The 18,758-nt window shown below is 40.8% G+C and overlaps 2 protein-coding genes across 13 annotated transcripts in view; both read right to left on the minus strand.

Annotated features, from left to right (window-relative positions):
* The window catches only part of foxp1b (forkhead box P1b), a 153,691-nt gene extending 150,300 nt beyond the window's left edge, over positions 1-3,391 (minus strand). For 4 of the 12 annotated variants that reach the window (XM_069512684.1, XM_020086818.2, XM_069512664.1 and 1 more), the window contains exon 1: positions 2,796-3,214. The gene's annotated coding sequence lies outside the window, so the exon portion shown is untranslated. Of the gene's footprint in view, positions 1-107; positions 1,005-2,795 lie in introns of all 12 variants that reach the window. The other 8 variants (XM_069512697.1, XM_069512651.1, XM_069512656.1 and 5 more) reach the window with 6 other exon arrangements.
* A 7,405-nt stretch (positions 3,392-10,796) lies between these two features.
* On the minus strand, positions 10,797-17,829 carry LOC109629399 (eukaryotic translation initiation factor 4E type 3-like). The gene is made up of 7 exons (XM_020087128.2): positions 17,521-17,829; positions 16,488-16,560; positions 15,713-15,807; positions 14,446-14,506; positions 14,303-14,369; positions 14,050-14,205; positions 10,797-12,263 (listed from the first exon to the last, which is right to left on the minus strand). The coding sequence occupies exons 1-7, from the start codon at positions 17,697-17,699 to the stop codon at positions 12,217-12,219; spliced, it is 678 nt and encodes a 225-aa protein (XP_019942687.1). The 5' UTR covers positions 17,700-17,829; the 3' UTR covers positions 10,797-12,216.
* Between the last annotated feature and the right edge of the window lie 929 nt (positions 17,830-18,758).

An 18,758-nucleotide genomic window follows, 5' to 3' on the forward strand; every position in this document is an offset into this window, starting at 1 on the left:
AAGGACAGACGACAGTAGAAGACAGTAATTAATGACTGTACGAGCTAATGGCTGTCCTGAGCATTTTGCAGTCCCCACAGAGGCTGAGGAAGCTGCACAGAACTCACCTGAAGCTGTCCACCCTCACTGACCAATCGCCTTCCCTGGCACTGAGAGCCGTCTGCCCGGGCACACCACAGGGGCTGGGACACACTAACCTTTACCCTGGAAATATCTGTCTGCTTTTCCTTTTGTTATCACTTTCATTCACTGCCTCTTTCCCTTTCTGCTGTGAATCAAATTAATCAAAAATAATTTGCTAGATAATCCCCTTTTTTCATCTGACACTTGACTTGCTTTTTGCAAAAAACAATGTTACAAGCAACTGGTTAGAGGGTATCTGGTATCTGAAATCAAGTGAAGGGTGAAGCTAGTAAATAAATCGTACATAAATAAAATACGGCAAATGCAGAAGAGTATTCCCACACTGGACCGAAAATAACTCTCCTTATCATTCAGCTGCAAGCAAGGGTGCACAGTCAGTTTACAGCCCCTCCGTACCCAGCACAGGGTATTTCAATGTGTGTTCACAAATACTGAACCGTCAGATGAAAGAGAGGGCCGCTCCACTCAGGGATGGGAGTCCTCACACTGAATGCATGAGTGACTGATTACTTTCTTACCAGTTGAACCTCAACTCTCTACAAAGAAGAGCCTCAGCCTGAGTCTGAAGAGGCCAAACTAGAAACAAGGGCTTTCCAAATAATACAAAATCATAGATTGGTTAGTGTTAAGGATCTTGCATCATTACAACGTATACAGCTGCTCTTCCTCAAATTCAAGCTCTTTTTTTTTTTTACTTTTACTTTCTTCCCTGCCGACTCAATTTATTCACTTGTAGCATGGGGCACAGAAACTACAGTCAGTGTCGTTTCTAGACGTAGGGGGACGGTGTTAGCTTGTTCCCATTAGAATCAGATGAAGGCTGAATGTCTGAAGGTAATAGCCATGTCAAAACAGCAGGCCTGGAGAAAAAAAAAAAAAGAAAGTTGCAAAGAAAGTTCATCCTGCGTTTTAAAACCTGGGTCAGCGTTTGCGAAGGTCCATTTCTGCATAAGTGAGCACACAAACCCCAGTGCCTGTTCAAATAGTCTGCAGCTCTCTCTCAGGCAGCTCATGACAACAGCCCAGCAGCAGCACTGTTTGATCTCCAATGTTTTCCTTAATCTGGGTTGTCAAGGTTCGCTTGTTGGAGGCTGTTTACTTTACTTCTCCTACAAAAAAAGTGTTTTTTTTCCCCCCTTCAGACAATGACTAATCCAAAGACCAAGAAGGAGGGAGCACTGCCAGCAATGGTTGTTAAAGCTGCAGTTTCCCTTTTGTAAAAAATTTCAGATGGTTTAGTCGTGCTGTTGCCAGCTGCCGACTGACTGTGTAAAATATTAGGGTAATATTTTATCCCTAATTGTATGCTATTCACTCTCAGTACACATACATAATTATAATTATTTTATATAAAATATTGTGGAAATATTAATTCTGACTTTAGACATCAAAAACAAATCAGTGTGGATTAAGTATATGAGACGTGTGCTTATGTTAAATCGTAATTTAAAGGCTTCACAGTCAAAAATATGATCATGTTGGTTACTGCATGGTGTTTATTTATTCTGTAATACACCAGCTTTAAAATGCTATAATTAAAACATGGAGTATTATAAGAATTTTAAATACTTGATTACTCAGCAAACTATTATTAGGACAGTTTAAGAGAACATAAAGTTGATAAAAATAATTTAAAAAAATTAGCTCAACCTTCACCCCTGTATTAAAAACTGCGACTTGTTCATTTGAAAACAAATTGTTTCTTTAGAGTAATAATGAGGTCATCTGCATTTTCAGCTTATTTACGGGAAAGAAAACTTAACTCACAGCACATCTGACTCAATAAAAGCACTCACATCAAACTCTGACTACAGCTCAAATAAAAGCTAATGTTGTAAATAAACGCGTTACGGTAGAGGTGTGCCTCCACGTTGCTGTGATTTAATCCTGAATTTGTGTCACCTCTTTGACTTCGAAATGAGAAGTGGAACTCTGAGGTGAATATCGCAGAGCAGACACAAAGCTGCCTCGATGGCGATCAGTGATGGACGGTCAGCGGCGTGGAGGAGAGACCCACGAGCCGGACACACGGTTACATGAAGCGGAGTTAGGCTGATGGTCCTGAGGTGAAAATCTCCCTCCGGTCTGTGGGAGTGTGGCGGACAGCGAACACGTGGGGGTGGGTGGGTGGGGGGGGGGGAGATCCTAAAGAAATCACGGCACTCAAACCTTCCAACTTCCCTTTCACTGAGCTCAACTTTCCTAACTTTTATTACGCAGTTATCCATCAACAGGTAACTACACGCGGCTACAGCTAGTTAGCGCTTAGCATTCAGAGTGAAACTGCCTTCTTCAGAAAGAGGTGCATTTCCCCTGAAGGGGGGGGGGGGTCTCGTGAGCAGCGTGAAGTTAGAAACGCGAACTTTTCGAGCAGATATGAAGAAAACACTTGTAGTTACACACTTGTAACAGCCCGGGGGTCGCCCGGGTGAGTGGACGCTAGCCTCCACGCTACGTGACAGCAACACAGGTGTTTGTTTACTTGTTTATTTGTGGCAGTGAGAGGAAACAAGCAGCGAAGAAGCGCTGGAGACAAACTCCGAGTGTGTGTGTGCGTGAGAGAGAGTGTGTGTGTGAGTGTGTGTGAGCGGCAGCGACACAGGACACAACAAAGCTAACGTTAACATTAGAGTGATAATAGTGAAACTTACCAGAATGAGGGGCCACGCGCTTTACGGCAGCTCGAACGGGCGCACGCGGAGGTACCGATTCGCTCGTGCGGGTGGAGGACGAAGCCGTGCACGCGAGTCCGCTGTGTGAGGCGAGAACGCGTGCGACAACAAATCACAACCGTAAACACCAACAGGATCACTCCGCCCGAGGTGGAGGAGGCGGAGAGGGGACTAACTAACTAAGTTAACTAGCAGCAGACGGGAGCGATAGTCTTACCGAGGGCGTCGAGGAGAAAAAGAAGAAGAAGAAGCGAAAAAAAAAATGGAGTTGGACGCTCGCTGCCTCCCAGTGTGTCTCGCCCGAGCTCCCCTTCTTTAATGTTGTTATTAGATTTTAACACGGAGAAGAAGAAGAAGAAGAGGAGAGAGAGGGAGAGGATGAGGAGGAAAAAGGGAAAGAATCGCGGATTTGGATGTTGTTGTTTTGATGTTCCAAGTCCGTGACGTCATATCCACCTGCTGGGTAAACAACGTTCAGCGCAAACACACACATCGCAGATCCTTCACATGCAGGAACATCACGGTGCACGAGTGCAACTTAGTAGTGGCTCCTTTCAGTGTGCGTGTGTGTGTGTGTGTGTGTGTGTGTGTGTGTGTGTGTGTGTGTGTGTGTGTGTGTGTTGGGGGGGGGGGGGGTAATGATATGCATTAGTTTTAGCAGAAAGTGTGACAGGAGAGAGGGGGCTGTCAGAAAAGCTAAAATGTCTGAGCTGACTAATTACAACTGAGGCTCAATGAACTTCTATTATTTCACACGAATTCTCATCCATGGCTTTTTTTTCCATTTATCTGAGGTTCATCATGAATGGTCCGGAGCTTTGCAGCAGAAAGATGAAATGCTCTGATGGTTAATAACTTCTCTGATATTATGGCGGAAGCAGGTTCTTTCTGTTTTCTGTGCTAAAACTCTTATCTCACCTGTGGCCCAACTCTTCATTGCATCTTTGAAGGCAACGTGACTGCAAATACACTTCAGCAAAAGTTAGAAAGAAACTCAGCTTCACTTTTTTTTTTCTTACAACTTTGACTGATCCCTAAACAGCCTCCTGTCACAGAGAGAGCACAGGGAGAATGATCACAGTCCAGTTAACACTCGGTTTTAAGGAACATTCATTTGGTTAATTTTGCAAAAGCACAATAGCCTTTAGTCGCCCATCAGGATATGCCATATCTGACCTGTGGGCCAACTCTTCATAGTATTTTTAAATGCAACATGACTGAAGTTATTTAGAATCATATCTTCACTTTTGTCCTGTTAGAAAGTTTTTGATTCCAGCAACACTTGTTTTAAAGCAACATTAATTTTGTCTTCAAAAATAATTTTAATTTGTTTGTCCTTGTTCAAATCTCTGCTTTCCAGAGAGGACTGTAATGCAAAAAGCACAATAGCCTATAGTCACCAGTCGGCTCTGTGAACCATTAGAATTCCACTATCAGCTGATCTAAGGTGGCACATAGGCTCTCAGGGAGTTAGAAGGTTGTTGATATACAGAGGGGCTTGGATGTTTAAAGCCTTAAAATACATTTTGCAAATATTGAAAATCAATATAAAAATGAACAGGGGGCCAATGCAGGGAGGTGAAAATGTACACTTCTTCTTGAATCTATAATCATATAGCAGCATTTTGGACCAAGTGAAGAGTGTTCTCTCAGTTTGCTGTGCTGACACTATATCTGACCTGTGGGACAACACTTCGTTGTATTTTAAAAGCAACATGACTTCACATACACTTCAGCAATAGTTATTAAAAGAACAATCTCTGAACGTTTTCTTTGCTGCCGGAAAGGTTTTGCTGATTCCTAAACAGCCTCCTGTCACAGAGGAAGGTGCACAGGCATTATGACAGTAATTAAAATCTCTTGTCACTTGCCCCTGAAGAGGAGAATTATCATGGGCCGGTTCAACAGTCCAGTAAACACTCGTTTTAAAGCAACATTAATTTAGTCTCACGAGAAAATCTTCTAAGTCTGTTTTTTTTTTTTTTTTGTCTTCTTTTTGTCCTTGTTCAAGGTCTGAGAAACACAGCTCATTTCACTGTGAACGACGTTACATCTATCATGGCAGCTTCTGGGAGAAATGTGCTGCTGAACCCTGCGAGGGAAGACTGTTTGTTAGTAGACAGCGCCACCCTCTGGCCATGTGTCGAAATACCATGTGTCCACAGAGCAACCATTTCTTCTGTACCACGTAAGTTTGTGGTGATTTAAGATTGAGTGTCCTATTTTGTGGACCATTACATTTATTTTACTTACGTATTTGTTTTGTAACATTAACCCTTCATTGTAAGTGTTTACCTGTCTCTCACAGACTTCAAATTAAAACATGGTCTGAACAAAACAAGTCAGTGAACTTCACAAATTATACTGATGATAACATATTCCTAAATTAATTTGAATAAATTATTGATAGGTTCCAAAAATGTCTCTCAGACATCTGGACTAATCTATTTCATTTTAATTCTTCCTCCAAAGAAGTTATGTTTTCACGTGTCTTTCTGTTTATTTGGTTGTTGGTTTATTTGTTAGGAAGTTTAAACAAAACCTGCTGAACTGATTTCCACCAAGTTAAGTGGCGAGATGGCACCTGGACCTGAGAACTCTTTTCAGTATTGACTTGGATGTGGATTGAAGGGTGTGTTTTTTCCTTGTTTGAATATTTTTTATGATAAATCATTAGTTTAGATTATCAGAGATCTTTTATATCACTACTGTGTGTTAGTACCGTGTTATTACTTATCATGATAATCACTGTGTGGTGGTCAGTATATTCTGTGTCATGCTGGAGTTCACTATTTTTCTTTTAGGACCTGAGTTAGAATTGTGCCTCTTCTTAAAAATGTGTGGTTGATCACTGGACGCAGAAACACAATCCTCATCAAGCTTCAGGCTGGTTGTCTGTGACCAAACAGCCCTTTGATATGAAACAAAGTTCTGCTCTGTGGGGAATCGGACACGCCGACACTCTCACAGTGAAGGAGAGAAACAATCATCCTCACACTTTGGTTTGTCTTAATTCATGCGACACCACTGTGACACAGAAGAAAGCCTCACAAGAAAAAAACATACAGTTTCCTGTTACTTTCACATTATCAGTACGAAAGAAGGACATTACACACACATCAGGTTTTAAGGCAAGGAATTTGGAAGAAACACATCTTTATATATCAACAATTTTAAACTATTATGTTAAAACTAGTTAAATTATCAAATTAATAAATTAATCATATTAATTAATATTGGGTGTGTGTGTGTGTGTGTGTGTGTGTGTGTGTGTGTGTGTGTGTGTGTGTGTGTGTGTGTGCACAGAGCAACAGAGACAGCATGTGTGTCATTGGCTATCTTTGGGGACAAATTTCAGATTAAAGAACTTGGAGAAGCCTTATAATAATAATAATGATAATAATAATGATAATAGTAATAAGCTTTATTTGTGTAACACTTTTGTTTGTTTCAAAGTACTTTTTAAGAAGTAAAAAAAAAGTAATAGTGCATTAACAGTGTTTGCCCAGCTAAAAGTACCACCATATTCCCACTGTAAAGATGGCCTGTATGTATGGTAGCAAGTAGCCTGGAGGCAAAAATATCAGTATGACCTCAGGGCCAATAAGTGAGAGCAACAGTGATAACTGGTAAGTCTGGAGAGTTGGATGTAAACCTATGAATTAGGAAACACAACACACATGTATTCACATAAACCCCAAACCAGACCTGAAATAACTGTACAATGAATATATAAAAAATAATAATTACAATGCATACTTGTTTCTTGAAAGGGAGAAATTTGTCCCAAAAGAGAAAACTACTTTTTCATAACTCCAAGACAGTTTTATTTACAATAATATATTGTATTAATATATTTAATCATGTCTGTGTTATTCAGTGGTGACATAATAATGAAATATTTCTACTTTATGAACTTAAATCTCAAGTTATAACTGTATTACTTCCATCCTTATAACAGGATTTGTAGTTTTCTATGATTTGTACATTGAGTCAATCTTTCACTGGATTACACTAGTTTTTTTTTTCATAGTGGTGTAAACATTGTTGTGTGCTGTAATCAATGAGAAAATGCATGTGTACTAACTGTGTTATGAAGGCAATCTAACACATCATCTAAGCTTTCTAATTCTTCAGTGGCTTGATCTGCATGTCAATACTGGATGTGTGAGCTCAGCGGTGCCCAACAACAGCCCTGTGTCTGAATTTATAATCCGCTCTGCCCCTTGTCAGGCTGCTGATGTGTCGTCTGGATTAAAGCCCTGACTTGATGGAGTGTAGTTGCAAATTAATTGAGGATCACTATCAGTTACATAAGGTCCTCTCCACACACTCGCGTGCACACAACAAAGTAATTAGCTTTCTGTTAATTAGGTAATTAAGCAAATGAATAGGAGCTCCTCTTGATTTCCAAAGGGGAATGGATGGCTTTCATACGGTGTTTCCCCCCCGTGCTGCTGCATGGGGGCTGTAGCATTCAATGTGTAATGAAAGGGAGAGGACTTCTGCAGGAGCTCCACAAATAAAGACCAGTAAAGAACTATTCAATGAGTGAAAGAGGAAAAACAAGAGAATATGATATGATGTGCTGTATTCTGCCTTTGTAAATATGCCTGAGGAATCGTTAGGGCAGGGTTTTTATTTCTAAACAAGCATGAATAAATAACTGTAAGATATTTTACTTTAATACTTGAATCACATCATGTTTCAATACCTTGTTCTGTCCTTTTTAACACTTCAGATATTTGTTGGACATCATGCAACAACAGTTCAATATTTAATGTGTTATTTACCCAAAGGAAATGACATCATACATATTCCTGCATGACACCGTGTAATTGAGAAGTATTTTTCTTTGTATTTGCTTTGTTTGGTAGATTCCATATGCGCTGCATGGGTGCATCTCCAGAGACTCTATCATTAGCATCTCAGAATAAATACCATGCACTACATAGAATCATTTAGAAATATAAAACAAGGAAAGCCTCAAGGGAATCACATGTTGTAGCTGTTTGTTCTGAGTGTCTTTTAAACATTTAGGGTAAACTGTGTTGTGTATGTAGGTCTGTATATTTATATAATGCTTCTTTAGTCATGATGACCACTTACTACTTTAGAGTACAGATCTGCCAACCACACAATGGAACTCTTTCTATCAGACATTATTCACACACTGCCGGCAAAGTGGTCAGGAGCAATTTGGAGTTCAGCATCTTGCCCAAGGAGCCTGGAATCAAACTGCTCACCCTCTGGTTAGTGAACGACACGCTCTACCTCCTGAGCTACAGCAGCCACTTAACTAATGTTTGTGTGTCTATGATAACTGAATTACAGTTTTGCACCAAACCATTCAAACATGACTCATGAGAGTCTGCTGTGTTCATAACAAACAGGTACGATGAAAACGAATAACATCACGTTTGGACCAGTACCTGCAGCGTGTAGAGTCAAACCATAACACTTACCTCATTTCACAACAATGCAGTAAATACACTACAAGGCTCTTACACAGACCATGAATTCTGGCAGACTTGATACATATAACAGCTATTACAGTCTGAACAGCGTCATTATCAGTTGGGATTTAACAGAGGTCCAAAGTGGAAATGATGTGTTGCTTTTTGAAATAAGGTTTATAGCAGTGTGTGTGTGTGTGTGTGTGTGTGTGTGTGTCAGTGTCAGTACAAATCATTAAACAACCAGAGCATTTCCCCACAACATCAAGGAAGCTTTTCTTTCCACATGCTGCAGTTAGCAGGGTTAGCTCCTCCATCTGATCATTAGAGCAGTGTTTCTGAACTGCACAAGCTACCGGCTGGTGAATCCTTCAAATGTTTGACTCTGGACACAGTCAAGTTTGTATACAAATGTGAGCGAGACGGAAGGATTTTTCAGATGTTTAGTGAATGTAGGCATCATTAGAGCAGAGTGGAAGTAGATGCACTCTGCTCTGGTTTTCTAAATTACTGACAAGCTTTCTGAATGTGTTTTATAACCCCAGGGGACACAGAGGCACTCTAAAACCCAAGCATGCTGTTCATGTAATTGCTCACCCTCGGCCTCTTCACAGGAGACCTTCACATCATGCATCTGCCTGTCAGACACGTTAAGAGATCAAAACAGCTAATATCTTGTGGTTTGGATGAACGTCTGGTTTGGTTTAGTTTTTGTCAGATATGTGAAAACATTGGAATGCAGTTATTCTAGACTGACTGAGAGGATTTACATGCAGGAAGTTTAAACACCAGGATATTGAGGTTATACATGGGAAAGTTTGTACCTGATAGATGAAATAGTGATCGACGAAAGCCACACTGCCAAACATTGACAGGAGCCAGTCCTGAACTCTGCTAAATTCAAATGGATTTCTTCTTTTAAGTTGCAACAATAGATTGCATCACTATAATATGTTATATTTATATAAGTATTGCTCACAATAAATCCTTAAAGAAGGGTTATGTTGTAGTAATTATTTTATTGGCTTTATTGGTCTAACTTTATTTGCCTGATTATTATTTTACTTAATTTAATGTAAAGATCAAACGATAAAACGAAGAGTCATATCAAGAGAACTGATTTAATTTGTGTACCTTATTTAAACCCACAAGCACCTAAAAGGAGGAGCAGGAAGTTCTACACACTTGGTGGATTTGGGTAATGAGCATGAATTTGTTCAGATACAGTCTGGACAAAGGGTACAGTAGAGCTCTGTTTATTTACCACAGTCACACATACAGCATGAACATGTGTATGAAACTCAACAGTGAAAGGTCCCAAATGGTTATTCATGAATTACCCTAAATATCAAAGCTGCGAGTGTCAGAATTGAACCAGGGGCCGTCAAGTCTTCAGTCTAACTCTCTAAAATGAGACATGTGAAACTGTGGATGTGGAGGCTCTCTGGTGCCAAACAGAGGAACTTTTTAATCAAACTTTCAAGAAACCGTGGAGGTATGTTCTGAAGGGTACTGTATTTCTGTTTGAACACTAATGAAGCACCTTGCTCTACTTTGTTGTTATCCCGTCTGATAGCAACATGACAAAGATTAAATCATGTTGAATATTTTATTCCTAATTTTTATTTTGTGTTTTGCGTCCGATGTTTACACTTTCTGCTTTGTGGTGACAATGTCCATGGTAGCTCATGCTTGGCATTTACTTTCATATTCAGGTAATATTTGCATTACTGTTTGTCTGTTGGTTATTTGTTTGTTTGTAGGATCACACAAAACAACTGCAGTTCCACACAAGTGTATCCAGGTTTTTACGGTTCTTTAAAACGAAGCGATACAGTGTTAGCCTCAGTGGGGGTATGCCCTCTCTGAGTCCCCTCTGGTGTTATCTGTTGTGTTTTTCCTCCTACATGTCAAAGTGTCTGCAGTAAGAAAGAGACCTATTAACAGTGTGAGAGAATCCACCGTAAATCAAAACTTTGTGAGTTTGAGAGAAAGTCTGGAAATTCAGTTTTAAGCTAGAGTGGCAAAACTCTGCTAAGGTCCAACACTCCCCTTAAATTCAATCAAGATAAAACAAATTGTACACACTCACAGATATCATTCCCCTACATAGGCCTGATTTTTCATCTATATCCATTAACTATCCCCTGGAAAATTGGTGAAAATGTCAAAATCGGCACCAAAATCTGGTGTTCTTCCTGAGCCATACAAGTATTGTGGTCATCTGTACTGTAGCTTTTGTGTAATGCTGCTAACCAACAGACAAACAAATGCTGATGAAAACATAAGAACACATCTTAAATCTTAAGAGCCATTGCTACCTGACCATTACATTTTGCCTTTCTTACCTTACACAATAAATACACAGATGCAGCACAAAGGGTGTGATGTGAGACTGGAACTAATCTGTACAAAAACTGGCTTTGGCATAAGTGAAAGATGTTGAAGCACTGAGGTATTACCACATACCCTTCATTCCAGAATGGAAACACTGGTCTTTAACAGAAAAAACACAGATAAGAACTTTTCTTTTAATTTACATTTTATTCACTTTGTCCTCGTCTCTACAAAAATCCTGTTTACAAAGGAAATGTCGTCCCATTATAACCAACTCATCAACTAGTCCAAAGTTTAACTATAAAAGTTGTGTGATGTACAATAACAACAGAGGCTTACAGTTTACTGGAGCCTCCGCTGTAATAAAGTTATAGTAACTTTGTGTCAACTGTGTTAGTGAAGGTGACTCAGACTGGGGGATGAAGTCTCAGAAAAAGATTTGCAAAGAGATCTGGAAAAATATGTGAAAAATACACGTTTGCACTTTCTATGTTAAAGTTGATATTTATCAGAAAAGACGTGATCAATCATGTGAGGTCAGTGTTACATACTTTACTCTAAAGAAACATGCCGCTCTGACTTAATGACCATTGCCAAAACTCTTTTTCTGACAAAATTTAACATATTACATCGACATATAGTCTAATATAAGGGAATATCATGAATCAGTGCCGCTTCCTTTACAAACATAATAATGCTGCTTTTCCTCTGTGATCTACGGATGCAAGAAAATAGACTAAAAAGCACACTTGATTTGAAAACAAGTGTCAACAAGTACTAAAAGATGCACCATTTGAGCAAAAAACGAAATGTGCAAAAATGTGTATCTCTTGAGAGTAATACATCGAACGATGCCTGACTCCATTATGGAGAGCAGAGGGTCTGCTTTCAACACGTGTATTCAGAGAAATGTCAGACGTGATGTGGCTGGGAACATTCAAAGAGGCACCTTTCACGATGGATTCTGCCCTTTAACTAAAGCTGTGAACTAAAATTCTTAAGAAAGCAGAGTTAAGTTTCTCAGGGCCATATCTGTGCTGGAAAATGTTCTGATTCCAAGTGACGACTTTGTAACTGAGGGACACTGTGATTGGGATAGGTAGTCGTTCGCATTCATTCTTACCCTGATTTAAATTTGACGTAATTGTTGAAGATTCACAAAACTGTATGGGACAATCACGCAATCCTCAGAAGTGGAACACTCCAGCTGGGGACACTAAAAAATGCTTTGGCACTGAATACGATGAGATATACCGAACAGTTAAAACCATACTATGGTATGTAGCTGCTACCTCTATAACAGATCCTAGTTGTGAGGTCCATAGCCTGTGCAGAGAGCAGGACCATGGCAGTGCAGGTCAGTATAGGAGGGAGTCAAAACCAACACGAACTAATGACCTCTGGGGGAGATTTACACATTGACTGAAGAGCTCAGAGCTTCAGGACCCACATGAAAATTAAACAAGGCATCAGTCGTTAAAAGTTATAAAAATATATTGATCACATTTGCTTGTTGAATGCAAAATAATATCCTAGATTAGGTCGTGGGCAGAGCCTTTATGAGTGTTACAGAGTTCAGGCTTAAAAACAATAAAAAGTGCGACACACTAACGTCTTGAGCGTCCTCCCTCAAAGGCATGATGTTCCATGTGAGCTGAAAAAGACAGAGGGATTCATGGTGAAACCGTTGATGTGTTCAGCATAAATAAAGATCATTTTACATGCAGGACACATTTCTGACCTGAGCCACAGAAAGTGTTATGAAAAGTAATGTATGCAGAATTATGAGTGGAATATACCAGATACAATTTGTGGATTGGATGTTGGAAACACAATCTGAGGCTGGTGCAAAGTTCAAGATAACCCTGTGTATTCCTCATGCTCAACACAGAGTTACATGTTAAAGTTTGTATTATTTTGGCACCATATATTGAACAGGCAGTGACAGGACAAACCTGTTTGACAGTGATTTGTGAAGCAGGTATGAAGGAGTATTATGACGTTTGTCTTGCTGCCCTTTCTTCAACAATAGTAAGCCCTGATTGGCCTACAGCCATGTAAACTCTTCAAATCAGGGGTTGGGAACCTTTTTTCCTGTCAAGGGCCACTTCACCCAACAACTGCCTCTCTATGGCAAGACGGGTTTTTCATGTTTGGGTCACTCATACCTCTTTTACTCCAAAGTTGGAAGGAACACACAGGTGTCTTTAAACGCAGGTAAACTCGCTAAAAGGCAATTGACTTCTTTCCCATGCCAGTTGAGGAGTTTGCCTTTGTTTTTATTCTCTGGTAATGTTTGATGTCACGAACGTACTGAAACTGAGTAACTCTTTCACTTTGCTGCCGGGCCGAATTAGTTGATTCGGGTGTTGCTTCCATAAGTGCCGATCAGAGGCGGTTAAAATCTGCGTCTACTGCAGAGTCATTTGACTCAGGAGTAAATGCTGTGTGTATCTTTTCACATTGTGGACCAATGCCAGATGTTAGAGGGTTTTCTGACCAGTGATAAAGGGTCCTCGTTCTTTTTGAAACGAGCTGCTAACAGCAGCAGGTCATTCCAAACAAAGATGTCAACTCCTGTGCACCTTTTCTAAAACTCCTCAGCATTTCGAGTTGCTTTGCAGTTGAATTATTTGTGTTGTTGGTTGTCAGGCTGGTTCCGCATTAAAACAAATATTCTCAGTTCCTTTTGTTTATTTTTCATGTCCTGATCCCTCTCCAAATGTCTGAAGGAGCTTTTCAAACTCACCAGCACGTTCAGGCTTCATGCAGAGTAGGAAAATACAGTATTTGCCCATAATGCAAGTTGTTTTTAGCTTCTTAGCTATTTGCTCGCTCACCACAAAACGTTCCTATGTAACACGGTCTGTAATGACGTGAGATTGTCCTATTTCATCACTGTGTCCCCACAAACACTGGCTTCTCTTTTACTAAAAAAACATTTTCTCTCGGAAAAGTGCGACATTTCACATCTAGTTTTATTTTCCTGACAGTCGCCGTGAGCCATGACAAGTAACAGCTATGTGCGTTATTCATCCACCTTCAGTGTGACCTGACAGGGACACAGCCAGAAGGGAGCCCCCTTGAGGAAATGTTAGCATATTGTTTTGTGTCATTTTTTTTTTCTTTAACAGGAATAAATGATTTGCTTCATTAGAACTTTCTGTATAAATTTACATAAAATAAATTTTATTATGTGCCAGATCGGATAGTCTCACAGGCCCAGAGGTTCCCCACCCCCACTGTAAATCCTGCTCTGAAATTCTTACATGCTCTGGTTGAAACGATCTCTTTTCATTGGGCATAGTGGAATGTTTGGCTACACACGTATATCATGACAGTCAATGGCTTCTGACAAGGCATCTGCAAAGCTTAAACTCATTTCCGTTTCTGAATCCACAGGTAGAGTAAATAAAAGTGAAAGAGACGTGCATACTTACACTTATAAAAAACAGCTTTAAAAGATGTGTTCGGGAGGAGTTCGTGGACTTTTCCCAAGATATTTGCTTCGTTTGCAAGACACGCATCTTTATTCCAGACTTGTACGACATCTTCCCGATCTCGCACACTGACACTGACACCAACAACCTCATCATCTGTGAAACACGAGGAGGACAAAAGGCAGCAATGTTAACAGCAGATAAATATTACATTAACACAAAAGCTATATTTAGAAAAGCAAAGGAGTGTTACCTGAGGCACAGTAATCTGCAAACTGCTCCCCAATAGTTGCAAGTAGCAGTTCTTTCCAAACTGCCGACTGAAACAAGAAGCAAGACTAAATGAAACACTCAGTCATATATAATGTCATTTTACAGTAAGTGTTAAGCACCTACAGTGCTTTCTTTTGGTATTTTCATCTTCCATACTCCTCCTTTTGCATTGCTTTCTTCTTCCCTGGTAGAAAAAAAGAAGAAGAAAGAAACAGATCAGCTTTACATTACAGATCTTACTTTAAACACTGCAGTGATACTTAGATCAGCCGACTGTTCATTCTCAGATAATCCCAGTCTGTGCCGGGGAAATTTACACTCATGTGCCGCACGATAGTTCATGTTGTGCTAGTAGTGGCAAGGACACACACACACAACATGACCTTGCTCCCAATTTGTAATACCTCTAAGAACAAACTAAGCACTGGCAACTATGTAAACTTTCAGAAAAGCTTTTTAAAATATCTCATCGAGCCTTTTTTTGAAAGGACAGAGTTAAAGCGTGAAATAGGGTGAGAAAGTGGGGACAACATGCAGCTGAGGGTCTCTCAAGCCTCCTGCAAAACAAATCTAACTTCATCAGAAGGTCATCACTCTGCTGAACATGCCCATGTCCACGATGCTAGCAAAGGCATGCAGCTAAAAGGAGTAAGGGAAGAGTTCAGACTCAGCCACAAATCAGAAGCTGTTGATCCTCAGCAATGAAAAGACCAAAATCATTATGGGCATAATTCGTGCGACTTGATAAACAACCAGTTTCTGTGGTCCATGATACAGATTCCAGAAATGTAATACATCGACTGAGCCCAAGTTTTTGATGAACCAAGTAGGCGATTCTTCTTGGACTTTGTGATATCAGGGTCTCCCGCTACAGCCAATGTTGCAGTGGTGAGACACAGAGGTTTTGCAAGGGGGGACACTAAAAACACATGACCGAAGCACCACATGATGGCAACAGTACTGAGGCTCTGCTGTCCCAACAAAGCATCACTCACACAAACGGTATTACTACTAACTACTAGACATTTGAAGCACTTGTTGCTGGGGACTTCACGGCCTCCAGGTACAGTTGGCTCAGCCAAAGAAACAATCACAGAAAGATGCTTCAACAAAATGGAATAGCGCCTTCTGTATGCTGCACAGACAAAGTCATACACCACAGAACATGAGCTGCCAGCCACACTCAACACGCATCATTAGGGGGCTAACTGATAACATGTTGAGCCTCCTCACGCCTCCTGAGGAGCTCACAAAAGAAACAAGCTCCCTCTTCCAACCATTACTGCCCTGAAACAGCATGTGGAGCAGACACAGAGTCTATCTCCAGTTATTTCATTCCAGTGAAAGGAAACATAATATTCTAATAATATTACAATAATAACAATCTCACCACAGTGGCCTCCGTTCGCCGCGCATTAAGTGATAGCTACATCTCAAAGGCAGGGCTGTGACCGAAGGGATGTTGTTGTATACACTCCAGAACATCTGTAAACACAAGAACGAACACATAAAGCCAACTGATGCTGATACAGATATTTGGCAGTTAAAGTAATTTAATAATGACAAATCAGTCTCTAGAATATTTTTTAAAACACAACACAAAAATTTCTTTCTGTCTTTTTTGAATTATAAGACACTAAACAGCACATTTTAAATTTAACACAAACTTGTCAGAGCTATTCAGAGCTCCATCACAAATGCTGTTTTATCTTCATCCTTCTATTAAAACATCTGTTGGTTAATTTACACATAGCAGGTTTCACTACTTTTGTTTTGGAATTAGATGGGACACATCTTCTGCTCAGTTTACTTTAGTTTGCAAACTGAAAGTCTGCATTAAACCCAAGGGAACAACTTTCTCTTAACATTTCCTGCAGCCATCAGAGCATCCGGTCAATAAGCAGTAATATATGCACTGTAACACACAGATTTGTGACTCAGCAGTCACTAGAAAACACTGATGAAATATCTCAGTGTTCCATGATGTGATGATTAAATGGTTTGACCTTTCCACCATTTGTGTTGACTGTAGCTTGAACTAACAAAGAACTGCTTATTCCTCCTCACATTAATCCCTCAGGTGAGTCTGACACTTTGCCGAGTCATGCACTTGCTCTGTTTGCTCCTCTGATGATCAAGCTCTGTAAGCCGACGCCACATCTCACCTGAACAGTTTGTACTGTGTAGATCTTCTTCAGGTTGGATTCACATTCTGCAGCCGTCGTGCCCGGCAATGACCTAGAATGACAAGAGAAGACTTATTCAGCCAACAGGCGATACAGAGGACACAAGTGTACTGCACACATATATACAGAGCATAGACTAAAGACTGATTACCCATTCAGAATTAATTCTCAAATACCCAGACCATTAAAGGGTTTATTTGCAACGGTTTTTCTACTTGTCCTTCCCTGACACTGACTTACTCCTCACCTTCAAATCCCACCTCAGTCCACATGTTTTGATTTGTTTACTCTGTGTAACTATGCCCTGCATGAAGTATTGTTTTAAATATTGTTGAATTCATACATATTATATTAGCCTATTATTGCATATTGTTTTATGAATGTCCTGAAATTTGCTGTGTTTTGATTGGTGTTATATTATATCATATTTATATTGATTATGTGGTGCATAAGGTAAGTAAGTTAACATGCACTTTTAAATGTTCATAATTCCTACATAAAAAACACCAGTGGCAAATGTCCTAGTGCTAGACTAGTGTTCAATACACCTAGATCGGATTTATTATCAGTGGCACTGTTGACTTGGATAATCACTTAAATAACTGGTTGTACATATTAAACAAATGGATCCTGAGAGCTCACAGAAGAGAAGAGGAGGCAGACGCAACACCCAGTGTTTACATGTCAGTGATCAGGTCCAGGACGAGAGGCTGACTCTCTCCAAACTGGAATAACTCCCCTGCTGAGACTTCACGTGGCTGAACACCTGAGTGTTGACCTGGTCAACATCTCCCTCTCTGTGACCCAGCTGACACATCCTTGTATAACCACAGTGCAATAACTTTCCTGCTGTGTCAGCCTCAGCAATAAACAGGAGGCTGTTAAACGCACAGTGTCCCGCTACATTAGCTCCAGGAGGCCTGTTGTGAGCTAACGTGTCCCCCGCTCCCCTGCAGCTGCCCCCGGCCTCTGAGCTCGCACAGCCCGCAGAGCTGGGGGACAATGGTCGTACCTGTCCAGCCAGAAGGTCCAGGGTGAGTGCAGCGGCAGCGTCGCGTCCTCTCGGTGTTTCTTTGTGATTTTCTCCAACTCTTCCTCGTCGATGTCTATGTTGCTGTGAGAGGAAACCGTCTGTCCGCTCGGCTCCGCTCCGTCCATGTGAACACCCGCCTCCCCCCCAGGAACCGCCATTAGTGCAGGCACCGAGCTGAGGTTCCCACGGCCCCGGGAACGATCCGCTGGAGAAGACGCTCCGCCGCCGGTGTGATTTTATCCCACAAACACAAACACACCGCTCTTCCGCCTGCCGACCGATGACGTCACGGCGTCACCGTGGAGAGGCGCAGCGGTTGGTCCAGACCACAGAGAGGAAGAGGAGGAGCAGAGGTCTCACTCTGACTGAATGTGGGGGAGCAGAAATCACTGAACCGGAAATAAACATCAACATGTTGAAGAGGCAGAAAGATACCTGATATCATGTGTTTTACACATATACATGCATACATATATACATACATATACACACATTAAGATTCCTCTTTATGGTCCCACACACAGGATGCAACATGCAAACATGGGGAAATTTGACCTCTGTATTTAACCCATCTGTGTGAACGGAGCACACATGGAACAGAATCCACACAGTGACTACACACGGAACAGTGGGCATCCATGAAGGCGACTGGGGAGCAATTGGGGGGTTCGGTGCCTTGCTCAAGGGCACCTCGGCAGTGCCCACGTCGTGAACTGGCACCTCTCCAACTTCCGTTCATGCTGGACTTGAACCGGCCACCCTCCGGTTCCCAAGCCAAGTCACTATGGACTGGGCTACTGCCTGTATGTAGGTATATATACATGTATATATACCTACATACACACACATACATACACATACACATACATACACATACACATACATACATACATACATACAAAAAATGTATGTATAATACTAAATATGGGAACCATTTCAAACGTTTGTCTTTTTCACTTCATTTGTCCGCAGCACTCACATGTCTTTATTTCCCTGGGAATAGTCTGTCTAATGTTAATAAACATCCACTATGCCTAATATAGATATTGTCTATTTGTTTTCCAAGTCAGTTATATGCAGAAATTCACAGCTGCTCTTTTAGGTTTTGTTGCCTGTTGTTGGTTATCTAGCATTCTGTGTTTAGTGGTGTGTGTTGATACACTGAGCTGCAAACAAGTTCAGATTTTACATTTGAGTACTAATTCTGAGTCAGAGCA

The sequence above is a fragment of the Paralichthys olivaceus genome, chromosome 2 (genome assembly GCF_024713975.1).
Source record: "Paralichthys olivaceus isolate ysfri-2021 chromosome 2, ASM2471397v2, whole genome shotgun sequence".
NCBI classification, from domain to species: Eukaryota; Metazoa; Chordata; class Actinopteri; order Pleuronectiformes; family Paralichthyidae; genus Paralichthys; species Paralichthys olivaceus.

Coding starts and splice junctions, on each gene's coding strand:
- LOC109629399 (XM_020087128.2), bottom strand. CDS start 17,699: ATGGCGGTTCCTGGGGGGGAGGCGGGTGTTCACATGGACGGAGCGGAG. Junction 14,370..14,445: donor AAATACCAAAAGAAAGCACT/GTAGGTGCTTAA, acceptor TTCTTGTTTCAG/TCGGCAGTTTGGAAAGAACT. Junction 14,206..14,302: donor TGCAGATTACTGTGCCTCAG/GTAACACTCCTT, acceptor CGTGTTTCACAG/ATGATGAGGTTGTTGGTGTC.